This window comes from Danio aesculapii, chromosome 16 (genome assembly GCF_903798145.1).
Source record: "Danio aesculapii chromosome 16, fDanAes4.1, whole genome shotgun sequence".
NCBI classification, from domain to species: Eukaryota; Metazoa; Chordata; class Actinopteri; order Cypriniformes; family Danionidae; genus Danio; species Danio aesculapii.
The window spans coordinates 18723015-18745777 of record NC_079450.1 but is presented as its reverse complement, the minus strand read 5'-3'; the positions used below and the strand labels follow the sequence as shown (position 1 = coordinate 18745777).

Below are 22763 nucleotides of genomic sequence, written 5' to 3'. Positions count from 1 at the left end.
GTCGGTCACAACTTTCTGCCATACACCACACCTACCAAATAAGGGTATTATTGACAGTGGAAAAGCAAGCATGAATCGCACTGTACTGAACCATACACTGAAAAAATGATTCATTGATTTACACAATTTTTGTTTTAAGGTAAGTGGTTGCAAACAGTTTATTTGGGCTTCATTTAAATAACAATTAAGTTGAACAGTACTAAATTTATTTTGTTTGTTTAAATTCAGCCCATATAAATTGTTTGCAACAATATATATTTTTTCAGTGTACTGCTTAGTGGAAATGAGGCATAAGCTGTATGGTTTCAGCAAATATCTTTTCAAACTATTGAAAAATCTATTAAATGTTTATTGAAGAAAGGAATCACCTACATTTTGGATGGCCTTAGGGTAGTTGTATTAACTGCAAATTTTATCCCTTTAATGCACAATAGGTTTTATAATGTAACAGCTTTGCAGAATCTGAGACTGATGCTTTACTTTATCTGACATTGGCCTGCTGGTAATGGTGAGGTAATCTGCTGGAGGAGGATTATGGCACTGTCCTGCGTAGCTGTGGATCAGTGGAACAGCGTGACCCTGAGGAAGTGACTCTTAGTAAAGCCTGTTCCTCTGAGTTATTGTGAATTTGAATTGCCATTTACTAGATTTGTGGTCACAGTGGTCAAAACTTCAGTTTTAGCAACAGTACATTGTGGAAGTTTTTGTTCTCTATATATTTTTTTAACTTTCATATTCAAGTTGGAAATGAAAAGCCAACTAGACATGGGGCTATCCCTGTTTACTGTATTAATAATTGTATATCTTTCTATAGTGCAGAATTTATTTATCAGTATTTCTATAAAAAAAAAAGGTGTCAATGTACACTATTGTAAATATTTTAAATCGCATTTGATATAAACCTTAGTCTCCAAGGCCCCGTATACAAAATATGTTTTCGTTTTAAAATGGGGTTTTAGAATGAAAAGGATTCATGGCCACACGTCGGACAGTTCATCAAGGATCTTCCGCTGCATTTCATCTCACTATAGTGAAACGTGTTATTTAATTCATCTTGTCTCTATCTAATAGTCTTTTGAATCTATTACTTTTTTTTAGGTAACGCGTTTTGGCTGAGCGTAAAGATAAATTAATATATTAATTTATGTAACCATGTACACTGATTCTGCATATTTGATTTATTGCTTGCGTTTCCTATATTGTATATACTTATAGTACGTTATACTTTTATATTTTCCATTATTGATTATTGAAACTGATATTCAGCTAAGGAGGCAGGGTGTGTTTCATATTTTTCACAGAAAATAAGGGAAGCAGTTATGTTATAGGCTCCGTTTTGTTATAAATATGTAAATAGTGAAGCTTAAACATGATGCTTCAACATTTTTGGTCTCTGTTAAGTTGTTAATATCAAAATGAAAAGAGGCAGTTCCTTTATATCATGTTTTTATATTATTGTTGAGATAGTGAAACAATGTAGCCAGGGTGATGTGAATGACGTTATACAGTACACTGTTTTTACTCGACGTGTCTTCAAGAGTTTGTTTTCCATATCAAACTTGTGAGGTCTGAACTTAAGGAAAGGGTGCAAGACTGAACTTTGTGTTCTTAATATTGAGTAAAAGCCCCTATCAGATAGTTGAATGTCTGCAGCCACGCCTCAGTTTTCAGATGTCTCCGTTTTCCCCCATCCACAATGAAATGGAGCCAACGGCCTCTTTAGTGTTTTCAGTGCTCAAACTCCGAGGTACTGTGGACAGAAGACGTAACCGCAAAACTTATGCATTTTAAAACAAAAATGTATTAGTGTAAACAGGGCCTAATAAACTGTATTTATTTGATTAAAAGAATAGCATGTTGTAATGTATATGTATGTATAGAGAATTGTACTATTGTAATTTATAAAGCTCTTTACTGTAACTTTATTATATTTAAGTTTTTTGCTGTAAACCCTCTGAGAAAAAAATAATTTCCAATCTTGTAGACATTACTATCGGTGATATTCTTTTTCACCCCTGAAATCACTTTTCATCTGATATAATTAAGGAATAGATTCAAACTGGGAAAATAAATAGTAGGAACATTTGAACAGCAAAATCTTATTGGGTAAAATCAAGTCTGTCCTGCCAATTTTTCTGTTCACTCATAAATGTGACATTACAGCAGTTTAAATGCATTCTAGATGCCGTTGTGATGTTTTTATAAAGATTTTCTGCTTCATCAAGCTTGTTAATCACTTTTTTGTTGTTCATTTCTCAGGGGCCTGAGAGTGTGTGGCCATGGGTGACACAGAGCTGGAGCTTTCTCCCACCCATCTTGAGGAGCTACAGAAGAGCCCCTCCACCTCCACCACCTCCTCGCTGTCCCTCCCCTCATCGCCCTCCTCTGGCCCACATCCCCTCACCAGCTCCAGCCCGAGCACAAGCGAAGGCTTGCCCGCCTCCAGCCCTCCTCTGGATGTCATATCCGAAGGATTGGGTGAACTCAGCCTAGTCATCGACACTGAGGTGGCCAAGAAAGCCTGCCAGGAAGTTCTGCAAAAAGTGAAGTTCCTAAAGGGCGATGGAGAAGTATCTTCAGCCAGCTCAGAGCCCATTATGGTGAATGGCACAGCTCACCCCGAGGCCAACGATGGAGGACAACCTCCCAAGATCAGCGAGGAGGAAGTGGAGCCCATAAAGAGCGTGCGTCGTCGTCAGAAGAACAACTCCTCTAAGCAATCCTGGCTCCTGCGGCTCTTCGAGTCCAAGCTGTTTGACATCTCCATGGCTATCTCCTATCTGTACAATTCCAAGGAGCCCGGTGTGCAAGCCTACATCGGTAATCGCCTCTTTAGTTTTAGGAATGAAGACGTGGACTTTTACTTGCCCCAACTGCTCAACATGTACATCCACATGGATGAGGACGTGGGTGATGCCATTAAGCCCTACGTGGTGTACCGCTGCCGGCAGAGCATCAATTTCTCCCTGCAGTGCGCCTGGCTGTTGGGGGCCTACTCTTCTGACATGCACATCTCTACGCAGCGTCACTCGCGTGGCACCAAACTGCGCAAACTCATCCTGTCAGACGAGCTCAAGCCCTCCAGCCAGCGCATCCGCAGGGAGGTGCCGCAGCCTCCCCCTCCCTACCCCCCGCCCCTCCATCACGGTCCGGGCATGAGCGAACACAGCCTCTCGCCCTCCAAACGCACTCACCAACGTTCCAAATCTGACGCCACCGTCAGCATCAGCCTCAGCAGCAACCTGAAGAGAACCGCCAGCAACCCCAAAGTAGAGACCAGTCAGGATGAGGTGAGATGCTTGCAGTGTCACATATGCCTTTACCTAGTTGGTTGTTGTAGCTGATCAGTGTGTCTGGCTGTCACTTCCACCTCCCACTGATGTGGTTTCTCAGCTGTTTCATGCAAATGAGGAAGGCAAATGGCTCCGATTTGTGTTGTTTCTGTGGCTGTGCTGGAAAAAGTGTGTCAATAGCCCCTTTCTCACGTACAGACCCTTATGGAAAATTACTGGTAAATTCCTTCTGGCAATTTTCCGGAAAGACAAGTTGTAACATTACCGGTAATTTGCCAGAATGCTGTGCTGTGTGAACGCAGAAGGAAAATTGGCAGAAAGAGCGCGTTCACGATTAGAACGTGCTGACGTGAGACGTCTACTCCAGCCAATCAGGGCATTCAGACGCATTCACATCCGTGCTGTTTATGAAAATTAAAGCCTTTAAATATTTTTCCAGACACATTTAGCTGCTAGTTGTTAGTCCGATAACGTTTCTATGTTCCTTAATGCAAACGGTGTAAAAAATTATCGATAAAATGCTTATGATAAACCGCTGTTTGTTTACCTTCAAGCTCTACTTCAGTTGCCTGACGCGTGTGCACATGACGCAGCCGGTGAGCGCCAGCACACACATATGTGTACATCTCGACATGCGAAAGTGTTCCTCCATATGTTTTCATTAAAGGTGCTCACAATACTTACCCATCTACATAATTTGTAATGTCGTCAAATGTGTAAACATTTAGCTGCAGTTCGTGCTTCTGTCATTGGATGTCTCTGACCCCTTCCATGTTTACAAATACAAGCACAGCCATTTAGAGGTAATTTCTAGTTAATGTCAGTATTTACCCGTATTTTGGAATGGAAGTGTGAATGGTCTTTTCTGGAAAAATTTCCGGAACGTCCGTGCCAGCGCTTTTTTGAACTAGTTTTTCTGGTAATTTGCCGGACATTTACCGGTGTCTCTGTGAAAGGGGCTAATGTTTCACATGATGTGGCATTGGCAAGCTCTGCAAAAGAAACATTCATGCTACTATTTTAAACATATTGGTAGTTTCTGGATGATAACGGTGCCATATACTGCATTGATTCAATAAGTTAAACTGTTCTCTGATATCTACATAGTAGGTGTGTGGCTTGGGGGAGTCAGAAATACTCCATAAATGGTTTTTACCACCTTTCAAAGTAGGGCTGAGCAATTATATTTTGCTTTTGACTTCCAATAATTATTTAAAAACATGATTTTCAGATTATTGCTATATTAGTTCACATTTGTCCAAAACAATCTTGCAATTTTGCTTTTGCATCAAGGGAATTCATTATTCAGGGTTTTAAAGCAGAAAGAGAACTTCTCTCAGCCTCAGAGATGAAACAGAACATGCACATGTAAATGTTTAAATGCATGCAAAAATGTTTCAAAACATGACTCTTAGCGATTATTCACATAAACATTTGTTTGTTGTGTAATAAATGAACAAAGAATTGAGAATGAAAATGTATGTAATGGTAATTTTGATCCAAATATTCCTGCTACTGACTGTGCTTATTTCCAGCAAGTGGGATGACTAGATTTCTGTTTTAGCTCTCTGAAAATAATTAACTGCTGCTAGCTGATTCCCAGAAAAATGATGACACTTCTTCTGTTAAGACTGTTTCCATGCTCTCTCTTTGTGTTCATTTGCACAGTCATGATAACAGTCCTCAGGGCTAAATGCCATGCCATTAACAAATCACCTCTCATGCTGTTAACAAGTGGCCCGTTGCGAATCACAGGTCTAGGATTAGATCTGAGGTCAATGCAGTAGACAAATCACATTCTGTTAGTACCGTGTGCATTGATTATTATTTTATGATGGGTGTTTCCTGGTGTCTGACAGCAGATTAATTGTTGCATTTGCTGAGTATATTACAACGATTTTTTGCTTAGGTAGACAGGTAGATTTAAGAATTAAAGTACTCTTGATTTACTTAAATGAACACACATTAAGCATTTTAAAAGGTGAATTTTGAATGGTAAAAAAAAAAAGTTTTACTAAGGATGTCCAGATTCGATCACGTTATCGGAAATCGGGCCCAATCACGCAGTTTCAGACTCGATCGGAATCAGACGTTACATTCCGATCAGGACTCAAATGTATGTATATTCGGGGTGTCACAAGATCTCGTATGACGAGATCTTACGAGATTAAATTACAACGAGATTTCTTGTCGGGGTGAAAGTTGTTTCATGAGGTTATGATGGTTGTGCTTGTCACTCGGTTGGGTGGGCGGGTGTGATGTAACCTCTAGTTATTGACGATGCGACTGTTCAGTTTAACAGAAGAGAAGCGCTCTCTCTCCTTACAATGGAGTTTCAGTTATATTCATTCATTAATTTTCTTTTCGGCTTAGTCCCTTTATTAATGTGGGGTCGCCACAACAAAATGAACCGCCAACTTATCCACCATATGTTTTACGCAGCGGATGCCCTTCCAGCCGCAACCCATCTCTGGGAAACATCCATACACACTCATTCACAAAAACAGTCAAATCTTTTGCGGGAACAGATCCACCACTTTTGATGCTCATAAACTTTCATAAAATCATTATGCTGCACATATTAGGAGGTTTTCTGAGAGTATCAGCAGACGTGCAGTGGGGGAGTTTGTATCTTTAATAAACTATGACAGTTCACATTCATTGAAAAGTAAGAATGATTAATAAATCAATATGAAACAGTCAGATAAAAGTGACGTTTCGACTTCAGTTCAGGCTCAGGCATGCTTTGCACTCACACTACAAGCGTACCATGCCAAAACCCAACCGAACTGTGCTCTGGCACATCTCTTCTAACTGGGCCAGGGCCAGCCAACTGAACTGCGCCTGGGCCCGATTCAGAGCACTCACACTTGTCAAACTAACCAGGAAATGGTCGTCAAACGTACCTGGGCATGGTTCGGATAGCCTGGTGTGAATACATAAATACAAAAATAGTTTTAGTAATAGTATAGTATGTTTTTTTTTTTTCTTTCACCCTTCTTTATCATCATTTATCTTTTTTCACCTTATTAGTTGGCTAATTGTTGTAGTAAAGGGGAGAGGAGAGTAATTACAGTTTAGCAGTACACAGCAATACACCCTATCTATTTTGTGATAAAGCTTTATGGTTTTAAATCAAAAGAGATGACAGCTTTATGCTAATATGTAGATAAAGGAATTAATTTGAGGTTGTCCATGTCAGTAAAACTAATACTAAATGCTATTAATATCAAAGCAACCTTTTAAAGGGGTGGTCCACTACGATATTATATTTTAAACTTTAGCTGATCTGTAATGTAGCTGTGTGAACATAAACAACATCTCTAAATGTAAAAAGCTCAAAGTTAATGCAAAGGGACACCTTGGTTTTTACAGAGTTAGCTTAGCAAAGCCTACAATGAACGAATTTTGGGGACTACAAAAAATACTTCCGGGCCTTGTTTGATCACAAACGTTCTTTTACCGCACACACACACTGCGCAGCTAAGGGCCGTGGCCAGAGGCGCTGTAATGTTATAGCAGAGATGGAGCTAAAATGCGTCCAAATGCTGCTGTTTCCACAGAGCTTCGTCAGTTTCTGTATTTGGGCTTCCAAATGACACCACACAAAGACAGAAGTGCTTACAGTTTAATTTTAATTATGTTCCAGAGAATTGTAAAATACATAGCAAGCATGATTTGACAAAACACAGCTCCAGAATCTCTCCTAGTTCAGTGCTGGATTCGATTAAAATCTCCTCAAAGCAGAAGCTGTGAACTACAACCTGTAAGGGTTTATTTGTTAAAATTGATCATGACATGTACAGTGTCTAGTGTTAACGGTAGCAATGATGTATACAACAGGAAATGCAGTTTTGCACCGCAAACAATTTAGCTACAAATTCATATTTATCAGTCAAACTGCTGTGAACACACACACACACACACACACACACACTTTACCGGCACGTCCAGCCTCTCTCTATGTGTGTGCGCGACTTTGCATTGATTCTCTTTAGGCAGCTTTTCCATGCGTTTAACATCTCAGATAATGAAGTCGCAAAAGATAAGTGGATGATTCATATTACTTACACCTGCATGTTCCGGATATATGTGAAACACGTCGTGTAACGCGTTGAGTTAAAAAATACAGGAGAGTTAACTCATGTAGCAGCAGAAAAATAAATCAAGGCTCACACAGGTCTCATCCCACATCTTGTGCTTTATTCTTCTGTCAGCAGTGTCATGATATATTACAGAAAATAAATTAATCCGAGCATCAGAGAAAAAGAAAGTCCTGCGCACATGTTACACACTTCTACAGAAAGTTCACCCATTCAAACACACACATAGACGCACGCAATAGCGATGTCTCTTAAAGGAGCCGCACCCCATTTTCACTCGTTACAGACACATGTCAGATTTTATTTTAGAAAGCGGGCAGGAGGTTGTCTGACTGTTTACACAGCAGAAAAGCGCGTGCCTGTAGGGGTGTCACGTGGAGCCGATCCGCGAATCGCAGCACATTATGACAGATGACTAATCAGAGTCACTTGTGGGCGGGCCTTTCAGAGGAACTAAGAAATATGTCAGTCGTTTTCATTATAGCTAAGTAGCTGTATATAATCAAAGTGAGATATATGAAAAAATAACATGATTTCCTTCAAGTGAAACATGAGCATACATTGCTTTACATCTTATAAACACAACCAAGCCTTAAAATGACATTCTGGACCACCCCTTTAATTGATCTGGGTTATATACTATCTATGTTAGTTTATTGTAACAGCTTTCAGTTTATGTAACCTTTTTTCACAAGCATAGATGAAACCAGTTTTTTTACTATAGCCAATATTGACATGGCCTTTGGCTTTTGTGTTTTTTGACCATTATGCTCTGTCAGTGAACCTCTAGGGCAGACTGTAATAACCTAGCATGGCTCAAGTTCTATTGTGATGTGTAACTTTAGAGGTTTCCTCATTTTACCTTCGTCACACTCACACCCTCCTTTCTGACATTCAGTCATGTGCCACAATCCCTCGCCTTCCTCATTTGTGTTCCTTCAGTGTAGTTTCATTCCTTCCTCCCAACGTCATCTTGGCGCAGATTGTGCTACTATGGCAACAGTGATGTGGCCATTCATGTGGCAGCAAGACGCTGCACTTGTAAAGATCAGCGATTACGAAATGTGTTGCTCCACATCTCCTCCACACCGTTTACACACTTTTTCTGTTTAGAGTCGAAGGTGTTTTCATTTCCAGCTTGGGATATGAGGTGCAATTTGTGTTAAGCCCAAACAAACATTAATGCATTCTGGGCTGTTCAAAGTGAGAAAGTACAGCTTTATGATATAAATGATATCTGGAAAATGCAGTCTTGCTGATGACCTTTGAGCACTACCTCTTGCTCACTCTTCTGTTTGAGGAATGGGTGTTGAACCTTATCTTTTATCCCACACAATCAGCTCTGAGAATCACCTCCACCGTGATTTATTTACACTGCAGTTTTTTTTTTAACCTAATCAGGCAGATATTTCAGGCTGCTGGGTTTTCTTTCCTTTTTTTTTTTTTTAAAAAAAAGGTTATGCTCATCTACTTCTTTTAAAAGCTTTTTTTTTAGCATGAAGCTTTTTGTGGAATTTGGACCCCTGTTTGACTATGTGGACTGAACTCTTTCACCCCATTGTGCCAGTTCAGCTAATACACAGAAATAGGGTTGCGCGATGTCTAATGTTAAACATCATGATGGCGTCATCGTCATAGGCGGCGGTGAATTAATTATTTATGAATAATGAATTAATTCATAATGAATTAATTATTTGTATCCTACCGTTTCAACTACCAGACCCGCATGGTCTTAGTTTTACCCATAACCAAATTTCTAAATAAATAAATATAAGTTACCCACAAATTGCCACCTGTCAGTGATGTTTTCTGCTGGACTCTGGCATGAATAGGCTGAGTGATCTGTGTTGTTATAATGGCGTCGACAAACTTGGTTGGTAAAAAAAGATGCACAACCAACAGCAACCAACCAACAGTATCTGAGGTTTCTGCTAAAATTACTAAGTACAAGCGTGAAAGCGAAAGATTGAAGCAGTGTAATGACCCACTGACTGCCTTGACCCGCTGTCTCGAGCGCATGTTTGTGTGTGTGTGTGTGTGGTCACGTGATGTGCGTTTTTAGCGGTAGAGTGGACGGAGGGCTTTTCAGAAATGCTAGGTAAACCGCCAGAATGGATGTGGATCGTTTTCGTTCTAAAATGCCATTTTAAAGCTAAGACATATAAGTGTACACGGAGCCTCAGTGTGCGCAAGCGGATTTGCGACGGGGGCGGGACGGAGGATCGCGGTGTCTGCTCAGCATCGCGGTGTCTATCGGCCATCTGCGATGGACGATGGCATCGTCTATCAGCCCAACACTACACAGAAAAAAAAACATTTGGGTTACAGTAAGCCATTTACAATGCAACCGACCAGTTTGTAAATGTTATATTACTTATTTTTTTATAATATAAAATACAAGATATAAAACTTTTTAATGCGATTTTATTCACTATATACAGGGCTCGAAAATAACCTTTTTGCTTAGTAGCACCAGTGCTCCTAACTTCAAAACTTTTTTTGTTGCATCTAACAAAAATTATGAGGACCATTACTAGTTTTATATTAACAGATTTATTGCATATTGTAAATTATCCATGCTGTTTTCCTATTAGAATTTTCATTCCAAAATGGCTGCCGCGTGACACTAGCGGTATCTAGTGGCTGTTTCACAAATAGCAAAAGAGTGTTACCTCTTGGTGATTCTATGCTCTTTGCCAAGGTGCAAAGATGCATTCTGTGTGAATGTCTCCTAAATCTGTGCATGTGGTAAACATTTTGCAGTGAAAACCGGTCGCACGGCAACAATTTATGCAATCGCACAAATGCTCCAAAATATATTTTGAGGCCGCATAGATACGTAATAAGTCAAAAACACATTAAGTCAAAAACAGTCGCAATTTCGAGCCCTGAATATACTTTGTATAAAGTTGTGTACTCTTTTACTGTACTTAAGTTGTTATATATTGCCTAAAACAAGTAAAATTTAAAAGAACAACTTTACTGCTCAAATAACAATCAAGTTTTATTGTTATTTTAAATAAGAAATGTATAAGCTTAACATTTTCTAAATACTCAAGCAATTTAATATTATTTTGTTTTTAAGTGTCATACTGTAACCATCATTTTTATTTTAAATGAAACAAGGGATTAAGTCCATTTCTGTTTGTTTTCACATTTTCTAAGTAGTGCTGTCCTATGCAAGAGTTTGCTGCACAGTCCACATGACCACATCTTGTAAACAAGACTGAAGTGTAAAGTGACTGTTTGCATGGACGAGGTACAGATAAACATGACAGCTGCTTGATACTAGATAAAATTGAAGCAAGACCGAGGTTTGACACTCCCTGAGAACTGAAAAACTTCAGCTGTTCGACAGCTGTTTTATGGCCCTGGAGAGTAGAGCTTGGTCTATGAAAGTTGAATGCAAAGTATGCTTATTATTAGTGCTGAAAGCAGGCTTGTAATTATGAGTGCAGATCTGTTGAGTTTCAGGTAGCTGGCAAGCATGTTAGGTGTCCAGTCATACAACGTAGGGGGGAGGAAGTTTGGCAGATCTGGCTCTGGTATCTTTTCCAGATGGCTGCTTTGGAGAGGCTTGCTCTTATTAGTAGTTGAAGGATAGTGAGGAGCTGTTTTTTGGACTCATCTGGCTCCAGTGCTCTCTTGTACTTTTGGTGTACTCAGCTGATGTAGTGTGGATTTATTTGCTCACTAGTGCAGCATATACAAGGGTTCAACTATTACAGGTCCATGCTGGCCTCATCAGATTTTTAGTTCCCATACTATTCATTTTTTGTTTCTTTCACTCGTTTTATAAATGCCATTTTCAATATTTACAGTCCTCTTCAAACACAATTTATATAAATAATTTGCTTTTAAACTGAGGAAATAAGAGGATTTGAAACTCTTAAAATTAATCTTATGAACCCCAAACTTGAACATATGAAATGTTGTTAAGTTTTGATCTTTTTTGACAATGTGCTTGTCATCAACATTTATCCACTGGAGAACAGACACTTGTGGCTTATAGCTTTAGTATGTGACAGAAAATAGTTCATTTCATGTTTGTGGGCCCTTCATTCTTGCTGTGTGTTAGTGAGCGGAAACACACGGCGGTGTCATGTGAGTGAATGCATGATTAATTAATGGAGTCTGGAGGTTAGTGCAGTAATGAAAAGTGCACAACATTAAGACTGTGAGTGTGTGTGTGTGTATATGTGTGTGTGTGTGTATGTATATATATATATATATATATATATATATATATATATATATATATATATATATATATTTATATTAGTGGTGTAATGGATCACAAATCTCACAGTTCGGATCACGTTATGGTTTTTGAGTCACAGATCGGACCATTTTTTTCGGACCATCCAATTTGCTTTCCATTTATTACAAAAACAGTACTGCAAGACACTTTTGGTTTTAACAAACTGAACTTAAAAGCTGTAATTTTATAAACAATAAAATAAAGAAACAATCAGCTGACTAAAAATAAATGGTAAAATATTCAGTACTGTGAAATATTCACTGTAACTATTACTGTTGCTGATAACGCTAAATATATAAATCTAACATTATAATTTCTACAACCCATATTCTTTTAAGTCTCATTTTCAATAAATGATTCAGTTATTCACTCATAAAGCTTCATGTTTCATTGCTAGAAAAGACTCGATCTCTTTCTTGATTTTTTTGCATTTTTAGTTTTGAATGCAGTGATTCGAAGGATTAATATTAATAATTCATGTTGAGTGTGTGCTGAGATGCTGATCTTTTAGTGATTAAACAAATTTAAAATAAAACTGCATAGTCTTTATTTTATGAATAATGTGCATAAAACTAACCATTATTTAAGTTTATTTCTTAGGCCAAATCCTCATACGGTCACAGGCCTCAGAAACGCATGGAAATTATAATCCAGACTCAACATTGCATATCCTGCGATGTGACTATTGCGAATGATGCTGAAACAATATATGGTGCAGCCCTACTTAATATTACTGAAAGTTTTCACATGTAGCTCTATTTAATCAGGCATGGCATGTTCTAACCAGCCATGACTAGTGACCGTTGTTTCATTGGCATTGACACACCTGTGAAAACCCATTGCTTGCAATTCCTGCTTTTCATTGCAGTACATTAAGCATTAAACATCTACTGATCAACAAGTTCTTTTGTTTAGCAATTCATATGATCAAGGATCGTGGGGAGTGTTCACTTGACAATTCTTGACTATTGCTAATGCTATAAATGTTTCATCCACTCTTTTGATAAGGCTTTATGGTCTGTCCTTTAAATCATGCCTGATTTATGTTAATGTGTAGATGATAAAACAAATCCAGCTATGAGCCATGGCCTTGTAGGAAGTGTGTGTGTGTGTGTGTGTGTGTGTGTGTGTCTCTCCTGTAATCCCTCCTCAGCTTGTCCTCACCATCAGTCGTGATGCTTTACATGGGTTTGATCAGAGCGGCTCTCAGAGATTAGTCAAGTCACCATCCAAAGCTAGAGATAAACATGACACAGAAAAATTTTCAGGCCGGGGTAGTCACGGCCAGGCCCTACTGCTCAAACAGATGGGACGAGTGTAACCTTGAGCTGTGTTTTTGTCTTGTTCTGACCCCCTCCACCCTCCCCTGCTCTTGCACTCCCTCCTCCTCCTCCTCATTTTCCCAGGATCTGAGCTCCAGCTCCGACAGTCTCGAGCTCGAGGCTGGTACAGTAAGTCTCTCACCGTCTAAAAACGCTCCTCTGTGCGTTGTGGGATGATGGCTGTGTCTGTTTGCAGGCGGGGTTGACTCCACAGATTCCTTCAAATGTGTGCCTTCAAGGTTTGCCATCATGCTATTCAGTGTCACAAACTGGGCAGAAATTTGGGAATTTACATGAAAAGTCACTAAATTTATTTTGTTCCCATATTTCCATTCATAATATTAGAGAAACTAAATCAATATGTTAGCAGAATTTGAGTAGTTCATAATAAAACTTTCTGGGAAAACTTTCAACAGTATTTTTGATATTTTGGGTGGTAAAAAAAGGTTGAAGTCTTGCCAAACTTTTTGTTTAAAAATATGTTTAAACAGTTTTTATTATTGTGATGTTTGGGAGCCATCTTAAAGGGATAGTTTACCCAAAAATGAAAATCACATCATCATTTACTCATCCTTTACTTGTTCCAAACCAGTTAGATTTTTTTTTCCTTGCAGGGTGTCCGGGGGGTCTTAAAGTCTTTAAATATCTTACATTTCAAAAAACTAAATTTTAGGCCTTAAAAAGTCTTAAATTCACTAAAATATGGTGCTGTAGATCTTAAATAATCTTAAACCGGTCTAGGCATTTGACGATAACCGTTTTCAAGGTCTACCGCAGTTTTAAAAAGTCAAGGTAAAACAACCGCTAAAATATTCTGCTATACCATTTCTACGGTATTTATAAAGTGTTTGTGTATTTAAGTGTTTAGTATCTTCAGCAGAAAAGATATCCAAGATGCCGTTTTAATTTGGAATAAAATCTTTTTTTTTTTTTTTTTTTTTTTTTTAACGGTGGCCGAGAGAGCTTAATGGCTGCAATTTAAGAAAACACATGCAATTACAAAAAACACCAGCAAATTAGGAAACGATCTTCATCAGTTTGGCAGCACACCTGTTGCAAATTCTCACAACACAAACAACTGAAGAAACGCGCAGCAAATTGGTCACAACACAAACAACTGAAGAAACGCGCAGCGTTGTGTCACAACACAAACAACTGAAGAAACGCGCAGCGTTGTGTCACAACACAAACAACTGAAGAAACGCGCAGCAAATTGGTCACAACACAAACAACTGAAGAAACGCGCAGCAAATTGGTCACAACACAAACAACTGAAGAAACGCACAGCAAATTGGTCACAACACAAACAACTGAAGAAACGCGCAGCAAATTGGTCACAACACAAACAACTGAAGAAACGCGCAGCAAATTGGTCACAACACAAACAACTGAAGAAACGCGCAGCGTTGTGTCACAACACAAACAACTGAAGAAACGCGCAGCGTTGTGTCACAACACAAACAACTGAAGAAACGCGCAGCAAATTGGTCACAACACAAACAACTGAAGAAACGCGCAGCAAATTGGTCACAACACAAACAACTGAAGAAACGCACAGCAAATTGGTCACAACACAAACAACTGAAGAAACGCGCAGCAAATTGGTCACAACACAAACAACTGAAGAAACGCGCAGCAAATTGGTCACAACACAAACAACTGAAGAAACGCGCAGCGTTGTGTCACAACACAAACAACTGAAGAAACGCGCAGCGTTGTGTCACAACACAAACAACTGAAGAAACGCGCAGCAAATTGGTCACAACACAAACAACTGAAGAAACGCGCAGCAAATTGGTCACAACACAAACAGCTGAAGAAACGCGCAGCAAATTGGTCACAACACAAACAACTGAAGAAACGCGCAGCAAATTGGTCACAACACAAACAACTGAAGAAACGCACAGTAAATTGGTCACAACACAAACAACTGAAGGAACGTGCAGCGTTGTGTCACAACACAAACAACTGAAGAAACGTGCAGCGTTGTGTCACAACACAAACAACTGAAGAAATGCGCTGCATTTATTAAACCCACTGCACTATCATATCGAATCGTGATAAAATTTGTTGATAACGATAAAAAGCTTATGGACATTTTCACTTGATATTGATCTAAGAGCCAATCACACAGCAGACATGTACAACAACAGGAATCTTCAAATGTGTTGATATTAGAGATATGCAAAGTCGCACAGTATTGTTTAGCAGGCTCTATTCACTTTCCCGCCAGCAGTATTTGCTGTTAAACTGTTGTTTATTTTAATTATGAGATTTTTACCATTTTTAATAATGTAAAACATTTATTTTAAAATAATTCTGTAATGGTTTATTTTTAGAAAATGCAATAAGTATATTTTTGTTTGTGTACTGTATATATGCTGTCAGTTAGTGTTCTTCAGAACACTTTTATATTATATATTAAAAGTATATTACAGAAAATCTGAGTAATGTGTAAACTTTTGTTAAAAAACAATACTATAAATGTTATTTAATAAAGCATCTAATCTTTGTGGCTTTAGTCATTGTTTGGGTACTCTTTTAAAGCTGGAAGCATTAACAACTTATATTAAAATATATATTGTTAGCGTTCAATATGGAAAATAATTATCAAGATTGCATTTTTGCCATATCGCCCAGCCCTAGCCTTTATGTTTAAAAAAAGTAATAAGACTCCATTTTGAATTGCAATATGAGCAATGTGTTCATGTGTGAACTGGTAGCATGCTTGCAAATACTTGTTTCTTGTGTGGTTGTTCTAGCTTTATTTAATTAATTGGATGTGACGTTTTCTTCTCGGTTTCCTTTTTCTTGTTTTAATCATTCTCTGTGTAGGTTTTTGACTTAATATCATTTAAATATGGGGCAGTGAAATTTATTTTGGGTTCTGTGATCATCTGGAAGACCTCTGGTTTCTTAGTGACTTATTTTTTTTAAACATGGATAATTCTCTGTGAAGTGTTTTAATTTGGTGCAATGAGCTTTTCCTATTGGTGTTTTGGGTGTTCTTTTGCATATTTGCAAAGGATTATGTGGTATTATTAGTTCTTAATCATTTTACGATGGCATTTGTTTCTGTAAATCCTTCGACATGGATCGCAGATATCCATGTGTCCTTTGACATCTGTGAGCCACAGGTCGCACATGTGGAGGAGTTTGATGGGTCTTTCTCCACATTTTCCTGTCCTTGGATGACCTCATTTATTTGTGTTTAATACTTTTTCCTCATTTCAGGTGATGCTATTCATTCATCACTCACTTGCTCTCCCTTGTGGTCAGCTGTTGCTAAAACGCTCTCTCTCTCTCTCACCATTTCTGATTTGTTTTTATGTTCATGCTTCACTTTGAGTTTAGAATGCTGTGCTGATCATGCATGCAGATTGTTTTTTAGCAGATTTGAGCACTGCTCCACATATTCCTGTGCTGAATAATAAAATGGTCTTGTGCAATAACTCATACATTCATAGAAATCCAGTGACTGATTTTATTTTATTGGTTCGTCCCAAAATATAGACTTTGGTACGATACTATTTCTAATACAACAGTATCAATTCAAAATGATGCTTTGTATACGTTTATATTTTGTTTACATGTACAAAACCAACAATAATTTAAATGCATACATAATCTGCCACATAGCTGAGATAGAAGTTTTACCATAGGAAAAAATAGCACTTTGCATTATATTAGTATCGTACCATTAATTCAATGGTACTCACTTATTATTTATTTATTTTTTTGTATCAATATATTGAGCAACTTTTATTGTCCGGATCTTTTTGCATCGTGTTAATATATTGTTTCTTTTTTTCCCCCTTTATCTTTCATTTCCTCTCTCAACTTCATTTCACTCTCAGCCTGTGCGTCTGACCCCTCAGAGGGAGTTCATTAAGTCTCTGATGGGAATTGGAAAGAGATTGGCCACTCTGCCCACTAAAGAGCAGAAGACCCAGAGGCTCATCTCAGAGCTGTCACTACTAAACCACAAGCTGCCTGCCCGGGTCTGGCTGCCCACTGCTGCCTTTGACCACCATGTGGTGCGTGTGCCCCATACTCAGGCCGTCGTGCTCAATTCAAAGGATAAGGTGAGGCTGTGCTTGCATAAATGTTGATAAAAATCCAGACTTTTGGAAAAGTGGAAAAATGTGGTATCTTTTTGTTCTGTTGGGTTTTGAAAGGCCACGTATATTATTGCACGTAGCTGTGCATTTATACTTGTGTTCTGTTTGTGTTGCTTTCACAATAACCCTTCCGCTTGTTGGCAATAGAGTTTCTATGTACCTCTATGTTGAGTTTCTTCATCGAGGGTGTTTTGAGTTCACACTGTGTAAGAAGTAGCTCAATCATACAGTCATTCAAGGAAGAAAGAGGCTGGAAATGGTGAATGCACAACTTTAATTATAAAGGAAATACAGTACAAAACAAAAGTATCCATCTGAACTTGACACTTGTTAAACACTCACACCACTGGCCACGATCCACTCCCACGGCTCCTAGCTACTTGTTAATATATGACATTTTAGTATTGCATTTCAAAATTGTTTTTCTCTCCTGTGAAGAGAATTGGGTATGTTTTGACTCATTATTTTTGCTAGATCTAGTAAATAAACTTAATGCACATGCCTGTAAAAAACAATATCCAAGTGATTTGAGATATGACCAATGCTAAAATATTACAATCTGGACCCATCAGATTTAATAACTTCCAAAAAAAAAAATCGGATCACTTAATGAGCCAACACAAACAACAAGCCTGGCAATGGCAAAAATAGGTGGACATGGCAACACTTCAAGAGAGAAGATGCCTTTCAGTACATAAATAAATACTTCAATGATACTGAGTCTTTGATGACTAATAATACTGTCCAGTAACACTGGAGACCAAATGTGTGATGCCAGAATTTTGTTATTTTTAGCATGGGGACAATCATCGCAGATTTAAGAGGTTTTTTTACGTTACACTGCAAAACCATACACTAACGTAAGGGATTCTCTCCCATACTTAAATGCAGTTGTCACTTCTGAAACTTTACATTGTGCACATTCAATTCAAGTTTATTTGAATGCCGATTTTCATAGTAATTATTGTTTTAATTCCTTTACTAAAAGTGCACATCAAATTCAGAAAAGTTAAGGTTATTAGTTACCCTAGTTTATTAGTTATTAATGATTTTAACTAGTACCTAATAGCTTTAACAGTTTGTATATATAAACGTAGTTAACCTGCAGTTATATAGCAAATAGGTGATGTCTATATGTGCATGTTCAATGAAGTGTATATGATCACAGATGTCACAGCTAAAGTGTGTTAAACTCTGCTCCACCAGGCACCTTACTTAATCTATGTAGAAGTTCTGGAATGTGAAAACTTTGAGACGTCGAGCGTGCCTGTGAGGATTCCTGAAACACAGATTCGCAGCACACGATCTGTAGAGAATCTCCCGGACTGTGGCATCACACCTGACCAGCGAGCCAGCAGCTTCTCTACTGTTCCCAATTACGACAACGATGACGAGGCGTGGTCTGTTGATGACATTGGAGAGTTACAGGTGGAGGTACTCGCTTACAGCGAATATCAGCACGTCTTCCACAGATTTCATGATGTTAGATAGCTGACCTTTTTTTTTTTTTTTTTCTCCTCAAGCTTCCGGAAATCCACACCAACAGTTGTGACAACATCTCCCAGTTTTCAGTGGACAGCATCACCAGCCAGGAGAGCAAGGAACCTATTTTTATTGCAGCTGGAGATATCAGGTACACTTGGAGATACTATAAAACCCTGTTTACAGCAAGCACGATAACTATAAAGATGATGATGAAGAAATGTTCTGAAAGTAAAATGACAACAGATTTCAGACCACAACTATAATGTTAAAGATGCAGAGAAATGATATCATTGTGCATCACTTTCAGAATAGTTTTTTTTTTTTTCTCATTTAATCAATGATAAAACACTGACAGGCAGTCAGAATCCATTGAAACATAAAGGGCTTCCACAATTTAAAGATCCAGATGACATTGTGGAGAAGCCCAGCTTAACGTTAAGCCTTATTTTCAAAGATCATTTGAAGATAATGACTATCTAGAAAACAGTCGGTTGTACCATGCTTAAGAATGATACTGAACAAATGCATGCAAGCCAGGTTGGCAAATTGAAGTAAAAAAGTAAAAGTACTTCAGGAATCCAGTGCTAGTTTCAGCATCTTTTTGTTGCCTCCTTTGAAAATGCTAGGGAAAATAGTTTAATGTTTTTATTTCACTGCCCTGACCATAAATGCTGAATTTGTTTAATTAGATTAATACGTTTTTAAATACAGATTTACTGGTCTGATGTGCACTGAAGACATCTGCTGGTTACAAAGGGGTAATACCGAATGAAAGCGTATACTAGAAATCAACAGGTTTTTATCATTCTTTAATGTGGACGCAAATATCTTTATTATTAAATTTATAATTATAGTGCTTGGTGTGAATGAGTCTCAGGCCCAATCCCAATTCTATTTTTGTACCCCTACCCTTTTCCCTACCCCTTGGCCCTTAAAAGTATGAAGGTAAAGGGCTTCAGAATTTACCCCTAAGAAATGAGACAACACTACAGCACCTGCACAAGTCATCATAAGTTATTCCAGTTGCATTATTTTTTGGTATTTATCTTCTGGAAATCACTGAAGGCAATGATATCATGTTATCATAACGATATAATGTGGCAATAAGATCGTCACTGTATGTGCATTTACACAGCGGCCATATTAATCTATGTAAACACAGGAAAACAACATTAACATTATACCAGACACTGTAAAAAGCTCATTTCCAGTGTCATTGAGTGACAGAATGTTGTGGGACTACTATACAGGAGTTATTACTCGGGATTATAGATGGTTAGATTATAGATTTTTTTATTTATTTTTTTTAAACATGATGGTAAAACAAACACCGTTATGATAGTATTAAAGCATATGCTTGTTTGTCTTAAAAATTTGTAATGACAAAAAATACTAATTTGGGTTTTCTCCTGATCTCCGTGTGCAGCCATGCTACTGTTGTAGGTGGTGTATTCTGGGAAATTTTCTTACACTTTGGTTTCAAGTGTGGTCCTGAAAAATCTCAGTTTCAAGGGGTAACTAGCCCTTTCTCTCAGCCCTACACCTTCAAGATAAAGAGAACTGGGACAAGGGAAAGAGCTAAGGGGTAGAATTGGGATTGGACCTTAATTATAGCGGTGAACAATAAGACAGACAATACTTATGTAACTGTAATGTTTTCTTATTTTAGACGACGCCTGTCTGAGCAACTCGCCCACACACCGACCACATTTAGGAAGGACCCAGAGGATCCCTCAGCTGTAGCATTAAAGGAACCGTGGCAAGAGAAAGTGAGGTACGTGCATGTCTTTCTCTGAAAGTATCGGTTGATTTATTCATTAGTTGTGTCTGATTTCATCTGTTCTGTGCTCTTGAATAGACGGATCAGAGAGGGCTCCCCCTATGGCCACCTGCCCAACTGGCGTCTACTTTCTGTAATTGTGAAATGTGGTGACGACCTGAGACAGGAGCTTCTCGCCTATCAAGTGCTGAAACAACTGCAGGTTGCACTCTTTATATTTTGTTTATCAATCTAGGGTTGGATTTAAAAAATACACTAAACATACTAAATATATATATATATATATATATATATATATATATATATATATATATATATATATATATATATATATATATATATATATATACTGTTAGTGTTATATTGTGCTCGCTTACCCTTTTTTTTGTGTTGAAACAAAATATACTTTTTTATGCATTAAAGGGCAGGTGTCAAAGTCAGTTCATGGAGGGCCACAGCTCTGCACAGTTTAGTTCCAACCCTAATTAAACACACCTGATCCAACTAATTTGGTCCTTCAGGCTTGTTTGAAACCTACAGGTAAGTGTGTTGGAGCAGGGTTGGAAGTAAACTGTGCAGGGGTGCGGCCCTTCAGGAACTGACTTTGACACCTGCCCTTTAATGCGTAAAATGACACCCATGCTTTAAAGCATTTAAATGAATTATATATTTTATAATAATACATTTTTGACAGCACTGTAGATTTTTATTTTATTTTTTAATCAAAATTGGTTATAATTTAAACCATTAGTAAAGTTAGCAGTTTATCAGTGGATACCTAGTTATACCAGAGTGCAATTGTTTACATTCAGTCTAAGATTAATTTATTTAATGAGTTTAAAACATTTATGCTTGGTTACTTGGTTAAGTTTGGGTTCGCTAAGATGTTTTATTGAAATTTTATGCTCACAAATGCTGAACATATTTCATAAAAACAGCAATTGTTTTTATAATTGAATCATTTCCATTTTAAAATGTAATTTATTCCTGTTTTGTGTTAAGTGCTGAATTATTTATATTGATGTATGATGCATCAGAAACAAATGCTGATTTTGATGTGCAAAAAAAAAAACAGTTGTGCAGCAGTTGAGTTGCTGACTTTATTTAACATTTTTATTTATTTTGTGGAAAGTATGATACATTTATTTTCAGATTTAAAAAAATATATAGTGGCTGCATCCGAAATCACGTACTTCTATAATATATTGTACGCTAAAAACAGTATGCAAGACGAGTAGAATGTCAAAATTTATAGCATTCGATAAACCGTATGCGAGAAATACCTGGATGACCTACTACTTCCGGCTAGATTCTAAAGTGAGCATCGAATGAATGCTATGTTATCCCATGATGCACCACGAGAGAATTCATGAATAGGAGTGAAGCGACATGGGTCACATGATGTGACAAAATGGCAGATGTTGTACTTTTAAGTTGATTCATACTGCTCACATTCATACCGTATAGAACGTACTTTTCTAATGGCTCATTTCCACTGACTGGTACGGTTTGGGTCGGTACGGATCACCTTTATCAAGCTTGCGTTTCCACTACCAAGGGTACTCTTTTGGTGGGCATGGTGTATGACAGAAAGTTTCAGTCGACGTCATTCTTGCTTGAGGAAATGTCTACAATAAAGCTGTACAGGTCGCTCACATATCATATGAGAAGCACTTCTCACAAAACAGACGCTTCATACACATAAATACTTGTGTAGAAATGTTTATTACTAACTTTTCAATGAACATGAGTTGATTATAACTGCAGATCAATGACAGTGCGAAACAGCCTACTGTAATGTCTGTAATTATATAAAAGAAATAACTAAATAAATGAACATATATAAACACATACCACCCCATACAGTCTCCGATATGTTACCAACTACAGAAGAACTGCACACAGCATACATTTCGTCCGTATTTAGGTTCAAAAACAACCCAAAATATAGCCTACAGTCAGTGTAAACCTCTCATCTGTGTATGTAATCTTAAGCAACATTTTAAACTTATTTTAAACATGGAGGGTTTTTTGCTTTCATTCTTTCTTGTTGTGTAAGCGAATGATGCCTCTCTGTAAACCAATAGCGTTCAGCTGCGCATCTAGCCTTTTGGTACACTTTCGAAAGAGTGCTGAAAAAGTGGTACCGTACCGTTTGGTTCGATACGCCTTTAGACAGTGGAAACAGCCATAAAAGCGTCCCAAACCGTATCGTACTGTACCACTTTGTGGAAACGGGCCATAACAGTTGAGTTGTACATTAAAATTCAAAAGCAGTACCTACTGAGTAGTAGGTGGTTTCGGACGCAGCCCCTTTTACATTTGATCAATTAATGCTTCGTTATTGAATAAAATGTTCACCCCTGCCCTGCAAAATTGAATCCAAACTTTTTACTGG

General features: G+C 37.9%; 1 protein-coding gene across 4 annotated transcripts in view; it reads left to right on the top strand.

Annotated features, from left to right (window-relative positions):
* pi4kb (phosphatidylinositol 4-kinase, catalytic, beta) overlaps positions 1-22763 on the top strand; it is a 33827-nt gene that overhangs the window by 5615 nt on the left and 5449 nt on the right. The window contains exons 2-8 of one of the 4 annotated variants that reach the window (XM_056474751.1): positions 2260-3290; positions 13064-13108; positions 16837-17064; positions 18307-18528; positions 18624-18733; positions 20255-20359; positions 20444-20567. In XM_056474751.1, the coding sequence (XP_056330726.1) occupies positions 2280-3290; positions 13064-13108; positions 16837-17064; positions 18307-18528; positions 18624-18733; positions 20255-20359; positions 20444-20567 (1845 nt within the window). In that variant the 5' untranslated portion in view covers positions 2260-2279. Of the gene's footprint in view, positions 1-2259; positions 3291-13063; positions 13109-16836; positions 17065-18306; positions 18535-18623; positions 18734-20254; positions 20360-20443; positions 20568-22763 lie in introns of all 4 variants that reach the window. The other 3 variants (XM_056474750.1, XM_056474753.1, XM_056474752.1) reach the window with 3 other exon arrangements.